The sequence below is a fragment of the Agelaius tricolor genome, unplaced genomic scaffold, assembly GCF_023055355.1.
Source record: "Agelaius tricolor isolate 1412-34295 unplaced genomic scaffold, bAgeTri1.0.p SCAF_21, whole genome shotgun sequence".
NCBI lineage: Eukaryota > Metazoa > Chordata > Aves > Passeriformes > Icteridae > Agelaius > Agelaius tricolor.
In genome coordinates this window covers 12,292,369-12,319,871 of record NW_027269281.1, presented here as the reverse complement: position 1 = coordinate 12,319,871, position 27,503 = coordinate 12,292,369, and the positions used below count along the sequence as shown (strand labels likewise).

Genomic DNA, 27,503 nt, shown 5'->3' with positions numbered 1-27,503 from the left:
AACATTTTTTTCCAACTCAAGGGAATATCAGTATTATCCTTATCACTTCTTATAGAAGTTTTTAATTTGAACCTTAAATTGATTTCTAAGTTTCCATACATATGCATCCTCTTCAGCATTCTAATAATATCGACTGTAAAAGCCCTGCACTATTTGCGGAAACTGATCTGTAAAAGCATTTATCATCTGCAAGTTCTGTTAAAGCCAGTCCCTTTAACAAGCAGATGTTTTATTAGCTTTAAAATTAGGTATCAGTCTAATATTCTGCCTATTTTTTTAACCTTAATGACTTTGGCACCTGGCTTTTACAGTAAAAGGCTCCTCCTACCTCCTTTCTTTCATCTATTTCCAGACTCTCTCTGTTCCTTCATATTTAATTTTCCTGCAAATTGTGCTTGAGCTAATTTCCATGTTGGTAACTCCTCTATGGATAAATCTTCCCTTCACAATGCATACATTAGAATCCTCAAATGTGTGTGTGTTTGGCAATTTATCTTAAGACTTCTGCTATCACTCTTGCTTCACCTTTGCTTTCTGAGTTAAGTGGGATTAGGTATGGGAATGTTTCTTGCTTCATCCACCCATCCATTTGGTTTTTTTTCCATCCTGGCTGTTTTGTCTAGAGGTCAGCCTGAGTACATACATCCTATTTGAAATAGAAAAAAAAAAACCAAGCAAACTCTTATTTAGTTCAAATGCAGTTAAGCCTGCCACATCTGTTTCAAACTGAGCCTGAACAGTTAAACTGTTATCACTAGGTTCTGATGGCCTGCATGGCTCCAGTAAAATCTTGTTTCATTTAGAAGATACCTCAGCCCCTCTGCAGGACTCAAATGACACCAGTTCCCCTCCCTTCTTCTGTGAAGGGGTCCAATCCTCCATAAGGAGCCAACATACCTCAGTCAAAAGAAAGAGTAACCAACTGGGCAAAAATGAGCTTCTGTTTTGTGAACAACTCTTAACCAGTTTAAAAGCAACCTCTTCAGTTTAATGAGATTTTGTCCTCTAATGCATGTCTGAGCACAACTCCTACTACCACTGAAAAGGTTTCCCTCCCCCCACAAGAATTTTTCTTAAGCAGGTATGTATCTTAGCCTTCTCTCACCCAAGCTGTGTACTGCATGTAAGTACTTACATCTGTGGAAGCTCAAAGCTGAATGCATATTCATGCCTTCCTGAATGAATGATGTGAAGTCCTTCTTCGGAATTGTCATCATCTAGGAGGGAAAAACCCAATATGCTATTCCACCTGTGAATATTTTACACAGCACAATATATTATATAGGTTTCTTTTCCAGCATAAGAGGGATTTATACATTCTTTACAATACTAAGAATACAGTGTCTCAGAAACAAGTCTCTCCAGTCCATTTGTATTAACTGCTAGATGTATAGCTGCAGAATTTTTAAGGTTAGGTGAGATTCCAAGACTTATCTGACATAAAAGCAGAAGTTAACTTGTTTTAATTTATGATCTTGTGAAAAACAGAGTTCACTCCTTGGAATTTTTAAAAGTTTAATAATTATAGGATAAAGAAGGACAATATTTCCAGTGCTGGGGTGCTCCTGGCCAACAGCCAAAGAACACACCAGTACATACAGTGTTATCTTTATACCTTTACATCTGACTGGGGTACATGCATATTCATGTCTTTCATACATTATTCAAACATTCTTTCGAACTTTCTGATGTTTTAGGAACTCCTTTGTTTGGCTTCTTCTCACTCCAGCTTATCTGCATGACAACCTGGGTGTCAGGTCAATATATTTTATTTCTTCTTGTGTCTCCATCCTGCTGTTTCACATCCTCTGATAAGGATTTACTATGTCCTCTTTAAATTTAACATGGTATTCTCTAATTGTCCTCCAGTGCTCTGGTTTGTGTCATGGTTATCTTATCACTTGGACAGGTCAGTCAGTGCATGGCCTTACCCCGTTCTTCTAAATTACAAAAAGCCCTTTTCACATCTTATGTTTTACTAAGGTCTATAGTACAATACATTCATCACAATACTATTTCTATAAGAGATACATAGATATTATCTTCATTACACTACTATTTCTATGAGCAATACAGGGCATACTTAAGCTGATTATGTTATATTAACAAGCAGCTAGAAAGAATTATGATTTTTACTATACTAAATACTTATAATCAATAACAACATGCAAAAGCTACTACATAAATGTAAAAGCCAATATTATCTGGTCATTTTTAACAATCTTAAATCCAAGTACTAACATAGCTGTAACTGCTGCCATTTCAAGGTCTGCCTGAAAGATCTGTAATGGAAACTGTTTTCCAATATGACTTCTAGTTAAAACTTAAAATTAAATAGAACTCTCTAATAGTATTAAGTGATCTTAGTATTTTCTGCTACATTAATTGATTACATTTAGTAATTCAGCTTCCTCCTACCGCCTGCATAGCAAGTGTCCAAAAATTGATTTTTTTAAAAAGTGCACAAGCACCACCTAGAAAGTACCAAACAAATTCAGGGGCACAAGAAGTGGCAAGCTGTCCAATTAATGCTATTAAGAGTTAATGTATCAAAAATTCAAAGTTTAGCTCGATTTTGCTTGGATAGCAAAGACCCAAACATTTCCTAATTTCAATGAGAAAGCTGACCTTGTTTTAGAGTCATGATTTCTTGTATTGCTTGAAATGCCCCAATAAATTTGTGGTTTATTCCGATATAATTACCATGAACCCAGAAAAAAACCCTGCTGATTCCAACAGAATAGACATTTATTTAGATAAAACAATTGAGCATCTCATATACAAAAGGGTTGGCATAATAAAGGCACATATAGTGGGATTACACAAAAGACCCTTCCTGTTGTTAATAGTCTGAAGCATCATGAAGGAACGCTGCTACATTTTAAGATTTTTTAGTTCCCACTGTTCTACAAAAGTGCTGATGCTCCAATTTCTTTAGTGCACCAGAAATGCTGAAACAAACCTATGCAAAAATATACACCCCCTAGAACACTATTTATGTAAATGCCCCTGCAGCATGTAATGTCACAAAATAACAATCTTCAATACACTGAAAGAGCAAAGCAATGTGTATAATGCTTTTTGTTGCTGTTGTTGTTAAAAAAACGCTTGGAGGGCTTTGCTTGGTTTTAATTAAAAATAATAGCGTTTTCCTTGCACATACGTTTTTTCATCCCTTCTTCACTTCCTGTCAGATCAGCAGTCCCACTGAGCCTGAACAGCAGCAGCGGAATTATGGTAAGCAAGTACTGAGCTGTCAATCACAGACTAGGCTGGAGCAGGACTGGCCTAAACAGGCACGAGCACATCCCCTGCCAACCACTCATATACATACAATATACATTACACCCCACTACATTTGCTCAGCAACTCTGCTCACAGTCTGGCCTGACTACCGCAGAGGTAAGGAGAAAGGGGGAGGGCCATCACCCACGCCTCACCATTCGCTCTCCTCATACCACAGAGCCATGCTGCTGGCTTGCCCCGTGTAGACACCCCAATCCTGCACTTCTCTCAGGAGCGTGTGCTGACCATTACTGAAAGGCGATTACAGATCGTGCTGGCCAGGGGCGTGGGCCAGGAGAGATAACCGAGTGAGCGATGCAAGAGGCTGCGGGGCCGTGTGTCCCAACGGCCGCCCCTGCTCACAACTCCTTGCTGGCCCAGTGGATGTGCACGGCAGGAGCTTGAATACTTCTGTCTGTCCCCAGAGGTGGGCATTCCCAAGAAAGGCAATGTGCCCTCTGCAGCCACTTTGCTCCGCCTCCCAGCACACACTAGAGAGCGGGCAAAGGAACTTCCCCCACGTCCCAGGCCCCTACAATCAGCGGCTGGCATCACCCCAGCAACAGGCTAACAAACCCCAGCAGGCCAATGACAAGGCGGGGACAGGGAGTAATCTTCCAGACTATGCTAGGGTACAAGGCGTAGAGATAAACTCCACTCTCTGCAGCGAGTGTTCACAGTCCTGCCCTGCAGCCAAGGGAAGGATAGTGGTGTCTTGGGACAACTGCTTAAGATTGAACGTGCTGCACGTGCAGCACCAGTCTTGCTTCTGGTGTTGGAACGTGTCAGATCTGTCCCTTCCCTGCCACCATTTGTTCCCTTTCCAGACAAAACCAAGCACCTACTATCGAGGTCAGCATTTGGATCTACAGGCCACATAGAAAGTCATTGCGTCTGCTTAAGCTGACAGAAGCATAGGATCTCCTTCTTACTTGTAAGGATACATCCTGCTATGAGTGACTCCTGCATGCTTGCATGTTTCTGTCATCTGCAAGCCAGAGGTGAATGAATTTTTCGCATGAGAGAATTATTTCTAAGGCAGCAGTATAAAGAACATGTGAACTAGAAAGACATCTCATGAGCGACCCGAACTTGCTTGCATCATGGTAACATAATTAAAATCGATAGCAACTGCTTTGTAGAAGATTTCTGCAGTAAATATCTTTCAAATTAAAAAACAAAACAAAGACACACACAAAAAAAAACAACACCCCCCCCCCCCCCCCCCCGCAACAAAGTCAAAACAACATACCAAAACACCCAACCAAATTATGTACTCCGTTTTAACATTTTCTCGTTCTAGGAATTGAGTCATCACCACCACCTGATGTGCGCAACCAATATGCAGAGAGAAGGAATACTCCCTCCCTTCTTCCCGGGACAGGCCCCAAACAGGATTGAACCGCTTCTAACAAAGGGTGGAAACTTCAGAAATAACAAGCTTAGAGTCCCTTGTACGTTCACAACAACGTAACTATGCAAACAATAGATTAGCAAATTTAAGACCCACAGTCCCACTCACAATGTAATACCCCATTTCCATACCCCAAAATAAGGGAATTTGCAGGGCACTTTCCATTTCTATAGGAGCTTAGCAGACCAGGTTTTCATTGAATGCAGGTTCCAGAACTCCTCAACTCAGAAGCGATGCTCCATTCATACAACCATGACCTCTTATTTGGCCTTTCAGACAGATTTTTCCATCTGGGTCCCCCATAGAGGAGTTGAATAAAAGAAATTAAAGTAATTTACAAGTATACTGGTTTAGAACAAAGGAAGAAATGGAAAATTAAGGGTGCAGTAGTGATAGCATATCAAAGTAATCCACAGGAAATCTTTTATCTGCCAACAATGAATCAACCTCAAAAATAATTCTGCAAGTCAGACCTGTATCTGTTATGTGTCAAAACGTCTAATGGTACATCTTAATTACACTTATGATTCGATAGGATGCTACCAAGAAAATAATTTACTACAAATCTGGTTTTGACTCAACAGCTATTTTCCCCATAGAGAAACAAATCACACTAATATTGCTAAAAAAAAAAAAAGGAATTTTATATTACAAAACACATATTAAAAACCAATGCAAATCCTTATGAAAAGACTGTTAAAAGGCAGGTATTTTTTAAAAGTCCTGTCTTCAGGTACTTTGAAAATGCACCTCAACATGCTTTTAAGTAAACGTTCAAATAGTCAAAAATACAACCTAAGAATGTAACCAGCATTTCCTCATCTTTAGAAATAGTGAACGCTCTGAGACTGCATATTAAGGAGGGATAAACCAAGCAAAGATACATCTTTTTCGGGAAATATGTCTGCATGTAATGAATGAATAAGCGAAAAGCTTACCTCTTGCATGCCCGACTAGAACGTCCTTATAGTTAAAATACTCTACTTCTTCAGTGTAATTTTGTGTATAGGCAGTGTTGGATCCAGCATTTCTAGATTCGCTCCAACGTACTTTTGCATGTCCTCTTGCATGAATTTTAAGAGCTTTCACTCTAATTTCCCCAGTAACTTCTAAACTGATCCTTCCTGAGACTGTGTCCCCGCTAGAATACACGGGGATATTGCTGTTACTGAGACAGTCAAAGCTTATTGTCAAACTCTTCACCTTCCCCAGCACCATGATTTTTAACGAAGTGTATAAAAATATACTGCAAGGAAAACAAAAAAAAGTCAAGGTCTCATACAAAACGCGACCTTCACTTTACACTGAACAACGCCTCTGCTGCGTAGAGCCTGCCAACAAGATCAGCGTGTCCCCTACGAACGCTTCATCGGAATTGCTGAGAAGACAACGACAGCCGCCCAACACTACGATATCCGTACAAAGGCAGCTGGCCCGCACGCTGCCAGCTCACTTTAAGAACAGCTTTGTGAAAAACAACCACCCCCGCGCATGCGCGAAGCGAGTCGTAGCAGCGGTTTCCTCCTCCACCGCTTGCCTGTCTTTCCTGCCGCGTTCGGTTTTTTGGTTTTTTTTTTTTTTGTGTTATCGCTTCCATCTCCTGCAGAGAGTCAGAGCACTCCCTGGTGGAGTCAGGGCTCTGCTACGAGTTCGCAGTACGGTATTGAAATACGTACTGAAGAACTGAGAGAAAAACGTCGGGGGGAGGGGGCGCTAGGGCTCCTTGTCCAGAGGGTCATCTCAATCTCATCTCATCTGTCACGGCCTGGGGATCCTGGCTTGCTGGTTGGGAGGTGTCTAGGAAGAAGCTGGCAGCTGAAATCGGGCAGCAGTCGGTGGGCACCAGGACCTGGATTCTGGCAGTAGACGGCACGGCTTCTCCCCCTCAGCGCGGGGTTGCCTGGCTAACAGTAAAGATGCAACGATTTTGTCAGGGAAATGCTCGGCACGTTGCTCAGTTACAGACCTTGCCCAAAGCTTTTGTTCGTGAAGGTGCTAATCCCACCTCCCAACCAGCAAGCCAGGATCCCCAGGCCGTGACAGATGAGATGAGATTGAGATGACCCTCTGGACAAGGAGCCCTAGCGCCCCCTCCCCCCGACGTTTTTCTCTCAGTTCTTCAGTACGTATTTCAATACCGTACTGCGAACTCGTAGCAGAGCCCTGACTCCACCAGGGAGTGCTCTGACTCTCTGCAGGAGATGGAAGCGATAACACAAAAAAAAAAAAAACCAAAAAACCGAACGCGGCAGGAAAGACAGGCAAGCGGTGGAGGAGGAAACCGCTGCTACGACTCGCTTCGCGCATGCGCGGGGGTGGTTGTTTTTCACAAAGCTGTTCTTAAAGTGAGCTGGCAGCGTGCGGGCCAGCTGCCTTTGTACGGATATCGTAGTGTTGGGCGGCTGTCGTTGTCTTCTCAGCAATTCCGATGAAGCGTTCGTAGGGGACACGCTGATCTTGTTGGCAGGCTCTACGCAGCAGAGGCGTTGTTCAGTGTAAAGTGAAGGTCGCGTTTTGTATGAGACCTTGACTTTTTTTTGTTTTCCTTGCAGTATATTTTTATACACTTCGTTAAAAATCATGGTGCTGGGGAAGGTGAAGAGTTTGACAATAAGCTTTGACTGTCTCAGTAACAGCAATATCCCCGTGTATTCTAGCGGGGACACAGTCTCAGGAAGGATCAGTTTAGAAGTTACTGGGGAAATTAGAGTGAAAGCTCTTAAAATTCATGCAAGAGGACATGCAAAAGTACGTTGGAGCGAATCTAGAAATGCTGGATCCAACACTGCCTATACACAAAATTACACTGAAGAAGTAGAGTATTTTAACTATAAGGACGTTCTAGTCGGGCATGCAAGAGGTAAGCTTTTCGCTTATTCATTCATTACATGCAGACATATTTCCCGAAAAAGATGTATCTTTGCTTGGTTTATCCCTCCTTAATATGCAGTCTCAGAGCGTTCACTATTTCTAAAGATGAGGAAATGCTGGTTACATTCTTAGGTTGTATTTTTGACTATTTGAACGTTTACTTAAAAGCATGTTGAGGTGCATTTTCAAAGTACCTGAAGACAGGACTTTTAAAAAATACCTGCCTTTTAACAGTCTTTTCATAAGGATTTGCATTGGTTTTTAATATGTGTTTTGTAATATAAAATTCCTTTTTTTTTTTTTAGCAATATTAGTGTGATTTGTTTCTCTATGGGGAAAATAGCTGTTGAGTCAAAACCAGATTTGTAGTAAATTATTTTCTTGGTAGCATCCTATCGAATCATAAGTGTAATTAAGATGTACCATTAGACGTTTTGACACATAACAGATACAGGTCTGACTTGCAGAATTATTTTTGAGGTTGATTCATTGTTGGCAGATAAAAGATTTCCTGTGGATTACTTTGATATGCTATCACTACTGCACCCTTAATTTTCCATTTCTTCCTTTGTTCTAAACCAGTATACTTGTAAATTACTTTAATTTCTTTTATTCAACTCCTCTATGGGGGACCCAGATGGAAAAATCTGTCTGAAAGGCCAAATAAGAGGTCATGGTTGTATGAATGGAGCATCGCTTCTGAGTTGAGGAGTTCTGGAACCTGCATTCAATGAAAACCTGGTCTGCTAAGCTCCTATAGAAATGGAAAGTGCCCTGCAAATTCCCTTATTTTGGGGTATGGAAATGGGGTATTACATTGTGAGTGGGACTGTGGGTCTTAAATTTGCTAATCTATTGTTTGCATAGTTACGTTGTTGTGAACGTACAAGGGACTCTAAGCTTGTTATTTCTGAAGTTTCCACCCTTTGTTAGAAGCGGTTCAATCCTGTTTGGGGCCTGTCCCGGGAAGAAGGGAGGGAGTATTCCTTCTCTCTGCATATTGGTTGCGCACATCAGGTGGTGGTGATGACTCAATTCCTAGAACGAGAAAATGTTAAAACGGAGTACATAATTTGGTTGGGTGTTTTGGTATGTTGTTTTGACTTTGTTGCGGGGGGGGGGGGGGGGGGGGGTGTTGTTTTTTTTTGTGTGTGTCTTTGTTTTGTTTTTTAATTTGAAAGATATTTACTGCAGAAATCTTCTACAAAGCAGTTGCTATCGATTTTAATTATGTTACCATGATGCAAGCAAGTTCGGGTCGCTCATGAGATGTCTTTCTAGTTCACATGTTCTTTATACTGCTGCCTTAGAAATAATTCTCTCATGCGAAAAATTCATTCACCTCTGGCTTGCAGATGACAGAAACATGCAAGCATGCAGGAGTCACTCATAGCAGGATGTATCCTTACAAGTAAGAAGGAGATCCTATGCTTCTGTCAGCTTAAGCAGACGCAATGACTTTCTATGTGGCCTGTAGATCCAAATGCTGACCTCGATAGTAGGTGCTTGGTTTTGTCTGGAAAGGGAACAAATGGTGGCAGGGAAGGGACAGATCTGACACGTTCCAACACCAGAAGCAAGACTGGTGCTGCACGTGCAGCACGTTCAATCTTAAGCAGTTGTCCCAAGACACCACTATCCTTCCCTTGGCTGCAGGGCAGGACTGTGAACACTCGCTGCAGAGAGTGGAGTTTATCTCTACGCCTTGTACCCTAGCATAGTCTGGAAGATTACTCCCTGTCCCCGCCTTGTCATTGGCCTGCTGGGGTTTGTTAGCCTGTTGCTGGGGTGATGCCAGCCGCTGATTGTAGGGGCCTGGGACGTGGGGGAAGTTCCTTTGCCCGCTCTCTAGTGTGTGCTGGGAGGCGGAGCAAAGTGGCTGCAGAGGGCACATTGCCTTTCTTGGGAATGCCCACCTCTGGGGACAGACAGAAGTATTCAAGCTCCTGCCGTGCACATCCACTGGGCCAGCAAGGAGTTGTGAGCAGGGGCGGCCGTTGGGACACACGGCCCCGCAGCCTCTTGCATCGCTCACTCGGTTATCTCTCCTGGCCCACGCCCCTGGCCAGCACGATCTGTAATCGCCTTTCAGTAATGGTCAGCACACGCTCCTGAGAGAAGTGCAGGATTGGGGTGTCTACACGGGGCAAGCCAGCAGCATGGCTCTGTGGTATGAGGAGAGCGAATGGTGAGGCGTGGGTGATGGCCCTCCCCCTTTCTCCTTACCTCTGCGGTAGTCAGGCCAGACTGTGAGCAGAGTTGCTGAGCAAATGTAGTGGGGTGTAATGTATATTGTATGTATATGAGTGGTTGGCAGGGGATGTGCTCGTGCCTGTTTAGGCCAGTCCTGCTCCAGCCTAGTCTGTGATTGACAGCTCAGTACTTGCTTACCATAATTCCGCTGCTGCTGTTCAGGCTCAGTGGGACTGCTGATCTGACAGGAAGTGAAGAAGGGATGAAAAAACGTATGTGCAAGGAAAACGCTATTATTTTTAATTAAAACCAAGCAAAGCCCTCCAAGCGTTTTTTTAACAACAACAGCAACAAAAAGCATTATACACATTGCTTTGCTCTTTCAGTGTATTGAAGATTGTTATTTTGTGACATTACATGCTGCAGGGGCATTTACATAAATAGTGTTCTAGGGGGTGTATATTTTTGCATAGGTTTGTTTCAGCATTTCTGGTGCACTAAAGAAATTGGAGCATCAGCACTTTTGTAGAACAGTGGGAACTAAAAAATCTTAAAATGTAGCAGCGTTCCTTCATGATGCTTCAGACTATTAACAACAGGAAGGGTCTTTTGTGTAATCCCACTATATGTGCCTTTATTATGCCAACCCTTTTGTATATGAGATGCTCAATTGTTTTATCTAAATAAATGTCTATTCTGTTGGAATCAGCAGGGTTTTTTTCTGGGTTCATGGTAATTATATCGGAATAAACCACAAATTTATTGGGGCATTTCAAGCAATACAAGAAATCATGACTCTAAAACAAGGTCAGCTTTCTCATTGAAATTAGGAAATGTTTGGGTCTTTGCTATCCAAGCAAAATCGAGCTAAACTTTGAATTTTTGATACATTAACTCTTAATAGCATTAATTGGACAGCTTGCCACTTCTTGTGCCCCTGAATTTGTTTGGTACTTTCTAGGTGGTGCTTGTGCACTTTTTAAAAAAATCAATTTTTGGACACTTGCTATGCAGGCGGTAGGAGGAAGCTGAATTACTAAATGTAATCAATTAATGTAGCAGAAAATACTAAGATCACTTAATACTATTAGAGAGTTCTATTTAATTTTAAGTTTTAACTAGAAGTCATATTGGAAAACAGTTTCCATTACAGATCTTTCAGGCAGACCTTGAAATGGCAGCAGTTACAGCTATGTTAGTACTTGGATTTAAGATTGTTAAAAATGACCAGATAATATTGGCTTTTACATTTATGTAGTAGCTTTTGCATGTTGTTATTGATTATAAGTATTTAGTATAGTAAAAATCATAATTCTTTCTAGCTGCTTGTTAATATAACATAATCAGCTTAAGTATGCCCTGTATTGCTCATAGAAATAGTAGTGTAATGAAGATAATATCTATGTATCTCTTATAGAAATAGTATTGTGATGAATGTATTGTACTATAGACCTTAGTAAAACATAAGATGTGAAAAGGGCTTTTTGTAATTTAGAAGAACGGGGTAAGGCCATGCACTGACTGACCTGTCCAAGTGATAAGATAACCATGACACAAACCAGAGCACTGGAGGACAATTAGAGAATACCATGTTAAATTTAAAGAGGACATAGTAAATCCTTATCAGAGGATGTGAAACAGCAGGATGGAGACACAAGAAGAAATAAAATATATTGACCTGACACCCAGGTTGTCATGCAGATAAGCTGGAGTGAGAAGAAGCCAAACAAAGGAGTTCCTAAAACATCAGAAAGTTCGAAAGAATGTTTGAATAATGTATGAAAGACATGAATATGCATGTACCCCAGTCAGATGTAAAGGTATAAAGATAACACTGTATGTACTGGTGTGTTCTTTGGCTGTTGGCCAGGAGCACCCCAGCACTGGAAATATTGTCCTTCTTTATCCTATAATTATTAAACTTTTAAAAATTCCAAGGAGTGAACTCTGTTTTTCACAAGATCATAAATTAAAACAAGTTAACTTCTGCTTTTATGTCAGATAAGTCTTGGAATCTCACCTAACCTTAAAAATTCTGCAGCTATACATCTAGCAGTTAATACAAATGGACTGGAGAGACTTGTTTCTGAGACACTGTATTCTTAGTATTGTAAAGAATGTATAAATCCCTCTTATGCTGGAAAAGAAACCTATATAATATATTGTGCTGTGTAAAATATTCACAGGTGGAATAGCATATTGGGTTTTTCCCTCCTAGATGATGACAATTCCGAAGAAGGACTTCACATCATTCATTCAGGAAGGCATGAATATGCATTCAGCTTTGAGCTTCCACAGATGTAAGTACTTACATGCAGTACACAGCTTGGGTGAGAGAAGGCTAAGATACATACCTGCTTAAGAAAAATTCTTGTGGGGGGAGGGAAACCTTTTCAGTGGTAGTAGGAGTTGTGCTCAGACATGCATTAGAGGACAAAATCTCATTAAACTGAAGAGGTTGCTTTTAAACTGGTTAAGAGTTGTTCACAAAACAGAAGCTCATTTTTGCCCAGTTGGTTACTCTTTCTTTTGACTGAGGTATGTTGGCTCCTTATGGAGGATTGGACCCCTTCACAGAAGAAGGGAGGGGAACTGGTGTCATTTGAGTCCTGCAGAGGGGCTGAGGTATCTTCTAAATGAAACAAGATTTTACTGGAGCCATGCAGGCCATCAGAACCTAGTGATAACAGTTTAACTGTTCAGGCTCAGTTTGAAACAGATGTGGCAGGCTTAACTGCATTTGAACTAAATAAGAGTTTGCTTGGTTTTTTTTTTCTATTTCAAATAGGATGTATGTACTCAGGCTGACCTCTAGACAAAACAGCCAGGATGGAAAAAAAACCAAATGGATGGGTGGATGAAGCAAGAAACATTCCCATACCTAATCCCACTTAACTCAGAAAGCAAAGGTGAAGCAAGAGTGATAGCAGAAGTCTTAAGATAAATTGCCAAACACACACACATTTGAGGATTCTAATGTATGCATTGTGAAGGGAAGATTTATCCATAGAGGAGTTACCAACATGGAAATTAGCTCAAGCACAATTTGCAGGAAAATTAAATATGAAGGAACAGAGAGAGTCTGGAAATAGATGAAAGAAAGGAGGTAGGAGGAGCCTTTTACTGTAAAAGCCAGGTGCCAAAGTCATTAAGGTTAAAAAAATAGGCAGAATATTAGACTGATACCTAATTTTAAAGCTAATAAAACATCTGCTTGTTAAAGGGACTGGCTTTAACAGAACTTGCAGATGATAAATGCTTTTACAGATCAGTTTCCGCAAATAGTGCAGGGCTTTTACAGTCGATATTATTAGAATGCTGAAGAGGATGCATATGTATGGAAACTTAGAAATCAATTTAAGGTTCAAATTAAAAACTTCTATAAGAAGTGATAAGGATAATACTGATATTCCCTTGAGTTGGAAAAAATGTTCAAATATGACCACTAAAATAGCACAAGAATTGATTAAAACACTAAAGGTCTTGTCAAGTGACTTGAAAGAATACTATGAAGCCATCTTTGATAATACAGGAAAAAATGAAGGCTGGTAGGAAAAGGCCTGAAGAACACTAGTTTGACACTGCCTCCTTACCATTTCTTGCTATTTTGTATCCATGGAATATTTCTAAAATTTATTTAAAACAAGACCAATGTGGTGATTTGACCTTGCTTGCCTGCCAGCCCTCCGTGCAGTTGTTCTCTCATTCTTCTGCATCAACAGGCCAGGGAGAGAAAATAAGATGGACAAGCTTGTGGGTCAAGATAAAGGCAGTTTTAATTAAAAAAACCAAAAGCTGTATGCGGAAGCAAAGCAAAAATAAGAATTAATTCACTAGTTCCCATCAGCAGGCAAATGTCCAGCCACTTCCTGAAAAGCAGGGCCTCAGTATGTGTAGTGAACGCTCCATGATATGGGCTATTATGAGGCAAGTTATCTCCATCCCAGCCAGACCCAGTGCAACCAAATACAAAGCAATAGTGAAAAGAACCAATATGCTGACTGGCCTTACTGTTTTTTGGGGTTTTTTGTTTGTTTGTTTTTGGTTTTGTTTTTTTTTCCTTAAGGATACTGCAGCAGGATGAAACATTGAAAGTTGATTAGAAAATCCTTTCATTTGCGTTATTAAGAAAAAAAGTAAACATTTCAGATGTGCAAATAGAGGTGTCAAACTTGTAGCAGAATGATCCTTTCTAGTAAAGTAATAGCACAGCTAATATTATTTGATATAGAAATTAGGGAGGGAAGCTTTGCCCATAACTTATATTTTATTATGATGCATTTAAAACATAGTGCAATATAAAAATTCTTCCTGGAGATTAAAGGATGAAAGTGTTAGGAAAAGACAAGTTACAGTTAATGGGACATGAAGGGAATATAAAAATCTTATGTCCTCCATCTTATGATGGGGGGGGAGGGGGAAGGAGGAGGAAGAGGATAAAAGGGTAATGCTGAAAGGTTTGACATCCCTATCTGCATTTTTTTTCTCTCTCCAACTCCCTAAAAGGACTTTGTCGTTCAGTGTTCAGAGCAGAATAGTCTTTATTTTTTTCTATGTGTGCGTGTATATATATTAAGATGATCTCATGAGGGTAAAGGAAAATTAGACGATGCTCAAAAACTCTCTCTTCAGAACTCTACATTGAAATATTTAACTACTGTACTTAAAGCAAAACAAACTACAAAAGCATTTAGTTATAGTTAAACCACTGAGATACCAGCCAAGTAAATAATACACAGTTATTTACTGAATACAATGTCCAAAATAATAATGGGATGGTACCAATGCTAATTTTTCTTGGTGGCCTTAATTTGACCTTAAAAGGGCATGCTTTATTCTACACTTGAAAATGGCCTCTAAAGGAGATGTGTATTCTTCTGGCACTTTTCTTGCACAATTCTTTAATTGCTTCTTAGAACTTCTACAAAACTACTGTTGAATGAATCGGGGATGATATATTTCCCCAACTTTAACATTACGTTTTTCTGAGATATGGGAATGCTGCAAATAAGTTATGCTTATTATGATACATTAAAAATACAGTTCTTCATATGTCTTGGTTTGAAAGACAAGTGTCTGCCAAGGAAGGCAGCAACCTCCCTTGGAATGGAGAGTATGACCCCCTTCCCTCCGAATAGCTTTGAAATTAAGGGGCTTTCAGGCAAAGATATGGGAAAAGGAATAACAGTTCTTTACTAGTATGTATAACAAGGCAAACGAACAACAACAACGGCAGCAACAACAAACAAAACCAGAAACCCAGTAACAGCCTTCTCTCGGCTGTCAGGCACTTTCCCCTTTGGTGTAGTTATGGTCACAGCCGGCAGGGGCGTTGATGGCTCCTCAGCTGGGCAGGGCAGGTGAGACGATTTCCCCGCGGCTGCAGGGGGCGCTGTGGCATGACATCAGTCGTCTCTCTGCACGTGGACAATGGCGGGCACAGCCGGCAGAAGGGATGGGAAAGGGGCTTCCTTTACAAACCCCCAGGAGCAGCTGATCCTGATGCCCCTCTGCATAGCAAAAGGAGCTGTAGCAGGGACCTCGGAAGCAGCAAGCTGGAACAACAGGGACGAACAAAATCCCGGAGTGGTAGACGAGATGTATCAGAAACTCCGCAGCTGTAGCTGGAACCGCCGGGTGTCCCGGCAGGCAGGGGGTCTGGGCTACAGTGTAGCAAAAAACCCGGAGCAGTGGCAAAGAAACGGTGGGGGGCAGGCAGTGGCAGCCCGGCTCCCAAATCCGGCAGGGAGAGGCTCTCTGGGAGGGGGAAAGGGCTCGGGATCCCGGGGTTTCCCCTGACGTACCCGAGCAGATGGTGAGAGCCCTTTTTTTTAGTGAGGTAGGGTGTTAATAATGTGAGAAATTATACTCACTTCTAAAAAATTTTAAAAGGTTTATTAAAACCTTATCAAAACTACAACAGAAGACTGAATAGAGAAAATATTACGGCACCGAGAGGAAAGGATTTTTCCCGCCATGTGCTCATCCACACAATGGTGGTTTCGCCTTTTAACCCTTTAGCCGCTCCCAAAGTTCTGTCCATCGATTCCTTCTTCGCTGTCCAGTGGTGGAGTTTGCTTCCTTAAATCTTGATTGGAGGTTAGATGTTGCCATAGTAACAAGACGACCCTCCCAAATGTCCAGAAGCCAGGCCACTTCCTGATAACAATGCAAGGGGGGGGGGGGGGGGGGTGTAAAACATAAGTCTTTAAAACTTCTCTTAATATATATACATGATATTTGCCTTTTAATTGTGAGAGTCAACCATCGCATTATTCATCTATGACAATAACATCCCAGTTCAGGGGCTGCTTTCACGAGCAAAGGCTCACCCACGGCAGAGGCAGAAGAAGCAGGACAGGGCTGGGTTCCGTCGGGCGGCAGCAGCAGCCAATTCTCCTCCCTCTTCCTCAGGGGCAGCTGATCCTGATGCCCCTCTTCATAGCAAAAGGAGCTGTAGCAGGAACCTTGGAAGCCGCAAGCTGGAACAACAGGGACAAACAAAATCCCGGAGTGGTAGACGAGATGTATCAGAAACTCCGCAGCTGTAGCTGTGTGAAAAATTAATGTATTTTATGATTGGCTTATCACAAATATCAAAATGAATATTATATGTGTTTTGTTAGAAAGTAATGCTGTATTAATTCTCTTAAGTACTGGGTTAAATATAGTTTTAGGTTATAAAAAATGTTAATATAGAAACGATGCTATGTAAGGTACTTTTTTTAAAGAAAGGACTCACAGCGAGATAGCAGCCGCAGGACACCTAAATCTTTCAGAGAAAAAGAATTTATTGCCCTCTTATCAGAAGAAACTAACTTCTTCCCGCCTCGAAGGCGCTGTTAGTGTTCAGAGGAAGAAGTTGACGATGACCAGACAGAATCCTGTATTGGAATGGTATTTATGCATCATGTATGAAGTGTATGACTATGCAACAGGCTATTGCTTTTAAGGGTTAATCCTTTGTTAACGGGGGTCCTTTTTCGGGCTCGTGCTACCCTGAAAAAGGTACCCGGACGTCCGTAACTCTTTGTATTTGTTGTCTCATATTGTCCTAATTCAAATTGTCCAAATTATTAATACTCTAATTGTATTACTATTTTTATAGCCATTTTATTACTATTAAACTTTTAAAATTTTGGAAACAAGTGATTGGCATTTTTCACAATTTTGGTAGCAAAGGATGGTTACTAACACCTCGCTGTCGGTGCTTTACATGAGTCAGTGTGGGGAAGGCGCGCCCTGCCCTATTTGGCAGCCTCACTCTGTTTCCCCTGACGTGACCGACAGATGCAGGTTACAATCGGTGGACAAAAGGAGGCAATAAAACAAAGAGAAGGGAAAAAGGCTCCCTACAACCGTGGTAATTGGCCCCCCAAGACTAGTAGTGCACCTGAAGAACCCGGGAAGGAAAAAGGATTGGTAAGTATTTCTCGGGGGGGGGCAGATACAGGGGGATGAATGTGTGTGAATGAGAGGCGGGCTGGTTGTCCCAGGCCTGCCAAGTGGGTGCTGGAGTCTCCCATGCTGCGTTTTCGACTTTCCGCAAGGGAAGCGGCCAGTAAGGAGTCGAAGCGAGTGGTAAGAGGAGTGAAAGAATCCCCCAGGGTTACTGGGACTGGGTCTCAGGGAGGGGTTGGACCCCTCGGAGGTAGGGAGCAATGTTTCCTAGCCCAATCCACTAGGAAACAGGACAGGAGGGGCCCCTAAAAACCTGCTGGGCTGAGGGATTTATATTCCAAGAGCATCCAAGAGCAGGATTGAGCAGAATTCTGTTGGAGTGAGGATATGCCCGAGAACACTCAGGGTGGGACAACACAGCTAGATTGAGGGATGAAAATTTTGCCCAACAGCATCTGGGGTTGGGAAACACAGCGAGATTGAGGGATGAAAATTTTGCCCAACAGCATCCGGGGTTGGGAAACACAGCGAGATTGAGGGATGAAAATTTTGCCCAACAGCATCTGGGGTTGGACAACACAGCTAGATTGAGGGAAAAAATTTTTACCCAACAGCATCTGGGGTTGAACAACACAGCCAGATTGAGGGATAAAAAATGCCCAGGAATATCCAGGGTTGGACAACACAGCCAAAAAATTAAATGCCCAAGAGCATCTGTAGTTGTACCACACCGCTGGGTTGAGGGACAGAAAAATGCCCAAGAGCTTCTGGGGTTGGACAACACAGCTGGGTAGAGGGATATCCAAGATCACCAGGACTGGCCAGTAACACCTAAACTTGTAATAGGTGATGTGAAAGTAAAAGGTACCTTATTGTTGTTTTGTGGTGTGTGAGAGTGAGTCACACACAAAGTCAGCCTCAACTTCCCGGGTGGGTGGGAAGGGGGAGGCAGTGGAAAGAGGAGTGTGTGACCCGCACACCAGGCTATTGTTCCCTGGGCAGGTGGGAACTTTTGGGCCGAAGAGAGTGAGTGACCTGCACACCAGGCTATTGTTTCCGGGTAGGTAGGGACTTTGGGCCAAAGAGCATTAATAACCTCTCATTGACGTTATTATAAAGCAGAGCAGTAGGGCTCAGGAGCTCAGTCCCTGGGTAGGGACTGGGTGCCCGAGGCTAGCTCGCTCATGCCAACGCCACGGGGCTACCATCTAGCAAGCATGGTGATTATCAGCTCTATAGTGATTGCAAGCTCTGAGGATTTCAGCTCTGCTTGCTAGGTAGTGGTGCCCTGGGCTTGAGGCTGCAGCAGACGGAGAGAGAGGAGAAGGAGAAGGATCAGGCTGTTCCAAGAAGATGGCTTTATTTGGGGAGGTCCGTGAAGGGTCTCTGCTCAGAGATAGGTTAAGGGCGGAGGACAGGGAAACAGGAATTTTCTTTTGCTGTTTCAGCATTCCTATTGTTCATATTCTCCATGGTGCTTTTCCTAAATCTATGGGGTTTACTACAGAGCATGAGTGACCTGTGTCACTCTGGTTTTTTAAGATTTTCTAAGCCTTCTGATGTTGACATTCTTGTAGTGAACTTTCTCACACACTTTCTGTAAATAACTCATTGTTTTGCATTCCTTTATGGAGGAGGAGAGAGTTGATGGACTGTTGGTTTAACCAGTGGCATTGGAGAGGTGCCACTGTCACCCTCCAATCCGCTGTCACTTTTGGAAAACTATAAATGTTGGAGTCAGAAAATAAACTTCCATTTTTTCCTTCACCTTGAGAACAGTGGTGTGCTTGTGTTCTTTCGTGTCCTATACTGACAGACCTGCACACCAGGCTATTGTTCCCGGGTAGGTGGGGACTTTGGGCCGAAGGCTGTGTGTGTGACCTGCAAACCAGGCTATTGTTCCCTGGGCAGGTGGGGGCTTTAGCTGAAGGCTGTGTGTGACTTGGAAACCAAGCTAGTGTTCTCCGGGCGTGTGAGGGGGCCGTAGCTGAAGAGTGTGAAAGGCATGCAGACAGCCTCACAGGTGAACGAGCACTGGAGGCAACCAGAGTCAGGACCCTTCTAGGAGGCCCGGAGATACTGAGACCTAGAGGTCAACCCCAAGGCGAGGGGGGCCACAGGGACCCGTGATTTTCTGGCGATAGGGATCCACTTTGTGTCTTGAGGGTGTGAAGGAATGTGTGAAAGTGAATGAGAAATAAAAGTGAGTGAATGTAGACGAATGAACGTATAGGTAATGTGGATTGTGCATTTTAAGCCTTACCATATCTCCTTGGAGGGAGGTGTATTGTATTGAAAAGCAGTGTGAGAAAAAGGTTTTTTTGGGTGTAAGTAGTTGAAAGAAAAGTGGTATTTAAGTTGTTAGTAAAAAGTGAAAAACAGAAGCAGAGGACGAATAGATAGAATATTGAAAAATGAGACAGAAATCCAGTAAGGTGGATACAGGAAAGAAAAGCGGGAAAAAATTACCAACAGAAATACCCCAAGATAGCCCTTTCGGAGCTATGTTAGCAAACAGAAATACAACTCCTTGCAAAATACAGGGTATGCCGAAGTTGATGAGAAAAAACATGCAAACTTGTGAATTACATACTTTAAAAAGAGCATTAGAACATTTAACACAAAAGAAAGGAGTTATATTTTGATTCAAGGTATGCCTTTAGAGTAGCACATACCTTAAGAAAAATTTAAAAAGGGAGATTACTTTATTCAAGAGGAAAAGGATTAGTACATGAGAAACTTATCTTAGAGGTTTTAGAGGCATTAAAATTACCTAAGAGAGATAGCTATAGTACATATTAAGGGACACCAAAAGGTAAAGACCCCAGAAATAAGGGGAAATAATTTGGCAGATCAGGATGCTAAAGATGCAGCAGAAAATGGAGCTGAAAGAGTTAATATTAACTCCAAATGAGGAAAAATTGGAAATTCCAAAGTTTAGGGAAGAAAAAAAAAGGGTAATTAAAACAAGATAGGTAGCGAACAAGATAAATTGGGGAAATAGAAACATCTTGATGGAAGACAATTAGATAATAAAATGCTTACTAGGGAATAGCAGAAGACATGTATCAAAAAGCCCAGTGGGATACTCTGGCTTTGTGTGATCATTTTTTAAGGAACTATGGGTGCATTGGGATTTTTGGAGTAGAAAAACAAGTAACTGAAAGATGTATAATTTGCCAAAGGATAAATAAAAGGGTGATGAGAAAAACAACATGAGAAGTTCGTGAGTTAGCTCATTGACCATTTCAAAGTATCCAAGCAGAAGTTTGGATTTGTTAAGCTCTGGATTTATTTGTAAAAACCGTTTAATCCAGAAGAAAAAGAGTATACCACATGCTGGGGACGGGGGAGGTTGTAAGAAAATAACATTTTTGAAAGGCAATAAAAGAAAAATGGTGAAAGTATAAGGCTGGGAACAAAATATTACCTCATCCATTCCCGTCTGTTCCCCCACTCGTTCGCAGCTGCACCACCCCCCCAGCCCCTGTGCCGGCTCCGGCACAGTCCGTCTGCCTCAGTCCCGGCTGCCTGGCCCACGGCCACTCCGCCGGCCGTGCCTGTGGGGGTGAAGGTCTGTCCTGCCGTGTGGACCGTGGTTACTGCGCTGACCGCACTGAGGGAGGGTCTCGTCTGTCCCGTCTGTCCCATCCCCGGCTGCCCTGACTCTGGTCGGCTCCCGCTGCTGCAGCCGGGATCAGTCGCCGGCTTTGTCTCTGCCGGATCAGCCACCATCAGCCATGTGGAGGCTATCCACGCTCCAGCTCGGTCTCCACCGGAACACCCCCCTCGGGCGATTCCGCCTGCAGACCCCGCCTTTGGAGGACCCAGACCCTGAGCTGTGTCTGTCCCCCCGTCGTGCCCTGAGCTCCGTTCCCTTGGTAACCACAGCTCCGGCTGCTCAGGGGAACTCTCTATAGGAATCACTTTATCAAAACACTAAAAGTTCAGTTAAAAGAAAGCCCTCTCCTGATTCTTCCTAAAAATACGGGAGAAAGGCTATAGAAGATAAAAATCCAAAAAGAATGGGATAAAGGGATTGGTCTATTTCCACTAAGAGAGGTTCCCATAGGAGGGGGGCGGACTGGGGTTTGTAAATGCTCCTTTGACTTCGTCTGAGGTCTGAAATTTTAAGAAATAAATAAAAGGGATATTTGGAGGATCCCATAGACATAGCTGAACAATTAGACCAATTTTTAGGTCCAAACTTTTTTACTTGAGAAGAGATGTGGTCTATAATGAAAATAATATTTTTCTCAGGAAGAAAGGCAATTAATCAGAGCAGCTGAAATAAAAGCTTAGGAAAAAAGATAATCCGTGGGGACCCCCAGAGAAGACAAAATGCCAACTGTACCTCCTCAGTGGGGTAAAAATAATGAGGAGGGGAGTAAACACATGAATAATTATTATAATTACATAATCAAGGGAATAAATGAGACAGCATATCACAGCCAAAAATAAAAAAGAGCTTTTTATGGGACAGCTTTTAGAGGGGAAAGAAGAAACTCCAACTAAATAGATAAACAAACTTAAGAGAAATAGGAAAATGGTCCTAAGCAAGTGGAAGATCTGAAAATCTTTAAAGAGATGGGCACAGAGGAGGAATAGGGAGGTTATAAGCTCTAATTTTTTGGGGGGGACTGTGGAGAGCTTTGTGGATAATTGGCTAGCTGAGAAAGGCCACTTTGATGTGATACCGTTGGATAAGGTTCGGGGAAACAAGCTGAGGATTAAGTAGTCAGTGTCCAATCACTGACAAGGGTCATGGTGACCTTGCTGCAACATGAAACGGGGGAGAAAATTTTTTGCCAGAAAAATGAAGATAGCCTAGGTAGAATAGCCACGGGAATGTAAACATAGAAACAAAATAATCATTAGAGCATAGAAGTAGGTGTGGTTGATTCATGTGTGTTTTAACCAATAATGAGCTCAGCTTTGCAATATGTATAAGCTTCATTAACACCAATATAAATATGTGTGAGCTATCAATAAACTTTGAGATTTGTTGTTCACGCATATTGTGTGCTGCAATTCTTCCGCCGACCCGACAAATGGTGACCCGAGACGTGGATTGCCGGTAGCCACGGTGGATCGGTGTAGGAGTTCGGGTCCTGTCGCAGCCAAGGATGGCGAAAGCACCGCTGCAAAAGGGAAAGTGCCGCGCCCTGGGTGAACTTGTCGGAGACCCCGGCCGATACGTGCTGCCGAGACTTTGAAGGGCTGCAAGAAGCGTGCTGTTATTTTTAACATGGATAAAGAAAGGCATGCAGCATATGATTTATTTACTGGCTTTTTACAAAAGCGTCAGGTTAAGGGCATAGATTTGCAGAAAGAGCTTCCTGGGTTGTTAGCTTATGGGTATGAACAGGGACGTTTTCAAAATCCTCACACAGTACATGAGTTAACAGAGTGGCGTAAATTTGGGGATAAGTTGTGGCAGGCAGTCATAGATGATGATAAAACTGCAAAAAAGTTGGGAAAGTTGTGGCGAGTCGTGCATGATGAATTGTTGAAATATCAGGCAGAGGAAAAGGCTGCTCAGCAAGCTAGTGTGGCGCATGAAAAGAACAAGAGTTATGGGGACTGGTTTAGTTCCCCGTTACCCCCTGTCATGTCCACAGTCAATCTGCCACCAGCATCGGCTCCTGCTTCAGGCAGCAGCCCCCCCCCGCGTGTGCTCTAACAGCACCGTCCGCACCGCCTGCGCCTGTGTCAAACCCTACATCTCCTCCTCCTAGTAATGCACCGATCCCTGGGTCAGAAAATGACCTAGCGGGGGCCATTGCACAGGAGCGAAGGAAGGCATGGGCAGCGTTAGCAAAAGATATCATGGAGACGGGGGATGACGAAGCTATAAAAGCTGCCATAGAGGTTGCCTGTCCAGTGATTTATTCTCCCCGGCAGGGGGAGGGTTTCAAGCTACAATAACTGCTTTGGATTGGAAATTGTTGTCACAGTTACGATCCACGGTTAGTCAATTTGGGGTAACCGGTGAGCCCACAAAACAAATGCTGGATTATATCTGGGGGACGCAGGTTTTGCTGCCAGCCGATTGCAGAGGATTAGCGAAGCTTATCTTCACTCAGCATCAGCAGCTTTTGTTTAATGCACACTGGCAATCACTCTGTCAAGAATGCGTGGCAATAATACGGCGACCCGTTACATGGGGTAGCCCTGGAGGAATTAATGGGGCTCGGGCCTTTTCTTCGGACGGAAGCACAAGCATTAATTGGTACTGATAAGTGTCGGGCGGCTATGCGTTTGGTACTTTGGTACGGTTGGCTATAGATAGGATAAAAGAGCCGGGGGGAATTCCTTCTTACATGGGAATAAAGCAAGATAGAGATGAGTCATTTGGAGCCTTTATAGATAAGGTAGCCAACGCTATTGAACGGGCAGGAGTCCCTGAGTTCATGAAAGGGACCTTGCTAAAGCAATGCGCTCTTCAGAACAGCAATCAGCCTACTAAGAATGTGTTAAATACCCTGGGAGCTAATTGGTCTATAGAAGAAGCTTTAGAAGATTGGCAAATGTACCCGTAGGGTCTCAAGCAATGTTAGTAGATGCTATTAAGGAGTTAGGAGCAGGGTTACAGAAACAGGCAGAATCATCACAAAGCCAGATGTTAGCCGCGCTCACACCTCTCCAGGCAGCAGCAATAAATACTCCACGAGCTCCATCTACTGGCCGATTCAAATGCTACCGGTGTGGAGGTATAGGGCACACGTGACGGGCTTGTCCCGCAATCAGTGTTTGGTGTCACAATTGTCCCTTGGATACCCACCACACCGGAGCCTGCAGACGCCGCTCGGGAAACGGGAGAGCCAGCGCGCCCACCAGCCGCCGCGCCCAGACACAAGTAGCTGCTGTCAACACCTCAGCTCAACTTCCCTTCAACCAGCCACCGCCAGGAGCCTCGGATTGGATGTGGCAGCCTCAGCAACAATAACCTTGATGACCACCCACCCAGAAAAGGTTCCAACTGGAATAAAGGGACCACTCATTATTGATGGATTACCTATGGGAGCTTTGCTTTTAGGTTGTTCCTCGGCTACCATGATGGGATTATTTGTTTTATCTGGAGTAATAGACGCTGATTATACGGGGGAGATTTGTGTTATGGTGCATACTCTTTTTCCACCTATGCAAATCGAAAAAGGACAAAGAATAGCTCAATTGATTCCTTTGGAACAGTTGGCTAAAACTTTACCCCCTCGTCAAGCACAGTCGAGAGGAGAGCATGGATTTGGTTCCACTGGAGGACTTTTTTAACAATGAACCTGATTGAACGACCAAAGCGCACTGTAATATTGGATTATCGGGGTGAAAGGCAAACCTTTGAAGGATTATTGGATACTGGCACAGACTCCAGCATTGTGAGTCCAGATTTTTGGCCCCACAACTGGCCATTGCAATCAACCACAGTGCCAGTAACCGGAGTTGGAGGCCTGACACTTGCAAGAAAAACACCCATGCTATCTGTGACTATTGATGGCAAAACTGTGTGGAGTGTTTTATCAGTTGTACCTTTGCCTCCTACTGTGCAGTGCCTTATTGGTCGGGACATTTTGGCTCAGATGGGAGTAGTACTGACAAATGAGCACCCTTTGGGCTAAAGGCCATTGCATGGACTTTCCCAATCCCATTATAACCTGGACCACGGACGTTCCAGTATGGGTTAAGCAGTGGCCATTAAAAAGGGAGAGTCTGGAACAAGTTCACATACTGGTACATGAACAATATAAACAAGGACATTTACAGTTGTCAGCAAGCCCATGGAATACCCCTATCTTTGTTGTCAAAAAGAAGTCAGGGAAGTATCGCTTAATACATGATTTGCGGGCTGTAAATGAACAAATGGAGCCTATGGGAGCCTTACAACCAGGATTACCTAACCCGGCTATGTTGCCAAGGGACTGGCCACTTTTGATTATTGATCTGAAGGACTGCTTTTTTACTATTGCTCTTCATCCTCGAGACACTCGGAGATTTGCATTCACTCTGCTGGCCCTAAACAGGAGAGAGCCGGACAAAAGATTTGAATGGGTTTCTCTTCCCCAGGGCATGCGCAACAGCGCCACCTTGTGTCAACTGTATGTTGACAATGCTTTACAACCCTTACGGCATGCCTGGCCTGAAACAATCATTTATCATTATATGGATGATATTTTATTTGCACAGCCACAACCTTTTACATGTCAACAAATTCAAGCAATATATGATGCTTTGAAGCTTTATGGACTGACTGTAGCTTCTGAGAAAATTCAATTATCTGCACCTTGGAGATATCTGGGGTGGATACTTACTGATCAAATTGTTACCCCTCAGAAATTTCAATTAAACATTAAATTACATACATTGCATGATGTTCAAAAGTTACTTGGTGACCTGCAGTGGCTGCGCCCCCATTGTCGGTATCCCTAATGAACTGTTAGATGAACTTCGACCTTTGCTAAAGGGAACTGATCCGGCACAGCCTGTTCATATAACCTCTGAACAGGTTGAGACACTGCAACAGATATTGGACTGTGTCACACAAGGCAGTGTTCGGAGATGCGATCTTGACCTTCCCATACAGCTGACAGTTTGGTGTGGAACAAAATTTTTACTGGGTGCACTTACTCAGCATAACAGAAAAATGGGGGAGATATGGGCCTTGGAATGGATATCTCCTCCACTTCAACAACATAAAACCCTTCTTCAAAAAATTGAAATTTTGGCTGATTTGCTCAAAAAGGGTCGTGAACGGGCATTACAGATTATGGGAAAGGAACCTGATCAGATACAGATACCAATGAAGAAGGATACATTGACCTGGTACCTAACAAACAGCATGGAATTACAAGAGGCTCTATTGGGAGCCGGTAGTGTGACTGCCACTGATGATATTCCCAATATACCGTTGAATTGGATAGGACAGTGGGGTTGGATTCAGTGTCCAAAAAGATCACTAAAGCCCTTATCAGATGCTATAACTGTTTATACAGATGCCGGAAGAAAATCCAAAACTGCTGCAGTGACCTGGCTAGAAGAGGGACAATGGCATCATCATATACTCCAAGCTACCGAGATGGATACTTTACAAACGACGGAGCTATTGGCTGTTGTATGGGCCATGATGCATTTCTCTGGACTTCTCAACATTGTAACAGATTCTTTGTATGTTGCAGGAGTGTGTGAGCGAATAGAGGATGCCTCTATAAAAGAGGTTCAAAACAGGAGGTTGCATGAACTGTTTATGCAGTTGCAGAGAGCAATTAAGCTAAGAAAGCATTCTTTTTGTGTTATCCATATCAGAAGTCACAAATGGGATATTGGTCTGGGAGAGGGTAACATGCGAGCAGATAAGCTAGTCTCAATCACACAAGCAACTCCAATTCCCAAGCAAACCATAGCCAGAGAGGCGCACTCCATGTTCCACCAAAATGCAAAAGGCCTCCATAGAGAATTTCAGATATCTATGGAGGAGGCACGGGCAATAGTCAAAGCCTGTCCTATATGTAGTCATCATAATGGAGGCTGTGGACTAGGTCTGGGAGTTAAGCCAAGAGGGCTGAGCACAAATAAGACCTGGCAAATGGATGTCACACGTCGCTGAGTTTGGGAGGTTGAAGTACGTGCATGTTACCATAGACTTACAGTCATTTTATATGGGCCACAGCACAGACTGGTGAGAAAGCAGGGCAGGTAGAGAGACATCTTAGCAGTTGTTTTGCAGTAATGGGAGTGCCACAGCGCATCAAAACAGGTAATGGGCCTGCTTACTGTAGCAAAAGAATAAAGCAATTCATGCAAATGTGGGGGATAGAACATGTAACAGGCATCCCTAATTCTCCTACAGGGCAAGCGATTGTAGAGAGAGCAAATGGTACTTTGAAAAGATATCTGAGTAAATACACGGATATCAGAGAGCCACAAGAAAGATTGTTAAAGTGTTTGTTTGTTTTGAACCACCTGTGTGTTTTCGGGGAAAATAAAGTTCCTGCTGTGATTCGTCACTATGTACAAGAAACAGATGGTGTGAAGAAAGATGTATGGGTAAGATACAGAGATCCTAAAACAGGACAATGGCAAGGTCCTGCTAAAGTGTTATATTGGGGCCGCGGATATCTTTGTGTTTCTACCCCTACAGGATCTTTGTGGGTACCTGCTAAATGGACCCGAGCAGCTGTGTTTGATGGAACACCTCGATCAACTGAGCGAAGAAGATCATCAGTGAGTGGAGACGAAGCTGTTGATCATCCTTCGACCAATACTTCTTAAACTGAAAGGACAGTGTGATTTTGCCATCGATCGAGCAGTTGATCGGTGCAAATCTGTTGATAATATATTAAGCTTG

General features: G+C 42.9%; 1 protein-coding gene and 1 long non-coding RNA gene across 10 annotated transcripts in view; one reads left to right on the top strand and one right to left on the bottom strand.

The window, feature by feature from the left end:
* Positions 1 to 42: 42 nt before the first annotated feature.
* LOC139598993 (uncharacterized) lies at positions 43 to 6,365 on the bottom strand. Of its 3 annotated transcripts, XR_011682123.1 has the most exons (5): positions 5,638 to 6,365; positions 4,831 to 4,989; positions 4,538 to 4,710; positions 1,136 to 1,217; positions 43 to 646 (listed from the first exon to the last, which is right to left on the bottom strand). It is a non-coding gene; the product is annotated as an uncharacterized lncRNA (long non-coding RNA). The 3 variants fall into 3 exon arrangements; XR_011682122.1 differs by having other exon boundaries at positions 1,136 to 1,249; positions 4,538 to 4,989; XR_011682121.1 differs by having other exon boundaries at positions 4,538 to 4,989.
* Positions 6,366 to 6,412: 47 nt separating this feature from the next.
* The window catches only part of LOC139598995 (arrestin domain-containing protein 3-like), a 60,183-nt gene continuing 39,092 nt past the window's right edge, over positions 6,413 to 27,503 (top strand). For 2 of the 7 annotated variants that reach the window (XR_011682125.1, XM_071445926.1), the window contains exons 1-2: positions 6,413 to 7,559; positions 11,982 to 12,063. Coding sequence is in view for 6 of the 7 variants with exons in the window: in XM_071445926.1 (XP_071302027.1) it covers positions 7,280 to 7,559; positions 11,982 to 12,063 (362 nt within the window). In the remaining variant the exon portion in view is untranslated. The other 5 variants (XM_071445929.1, XM_071445930.1, XM_071445931.1 and 2 more) reach the window with 5 other exon arrangements.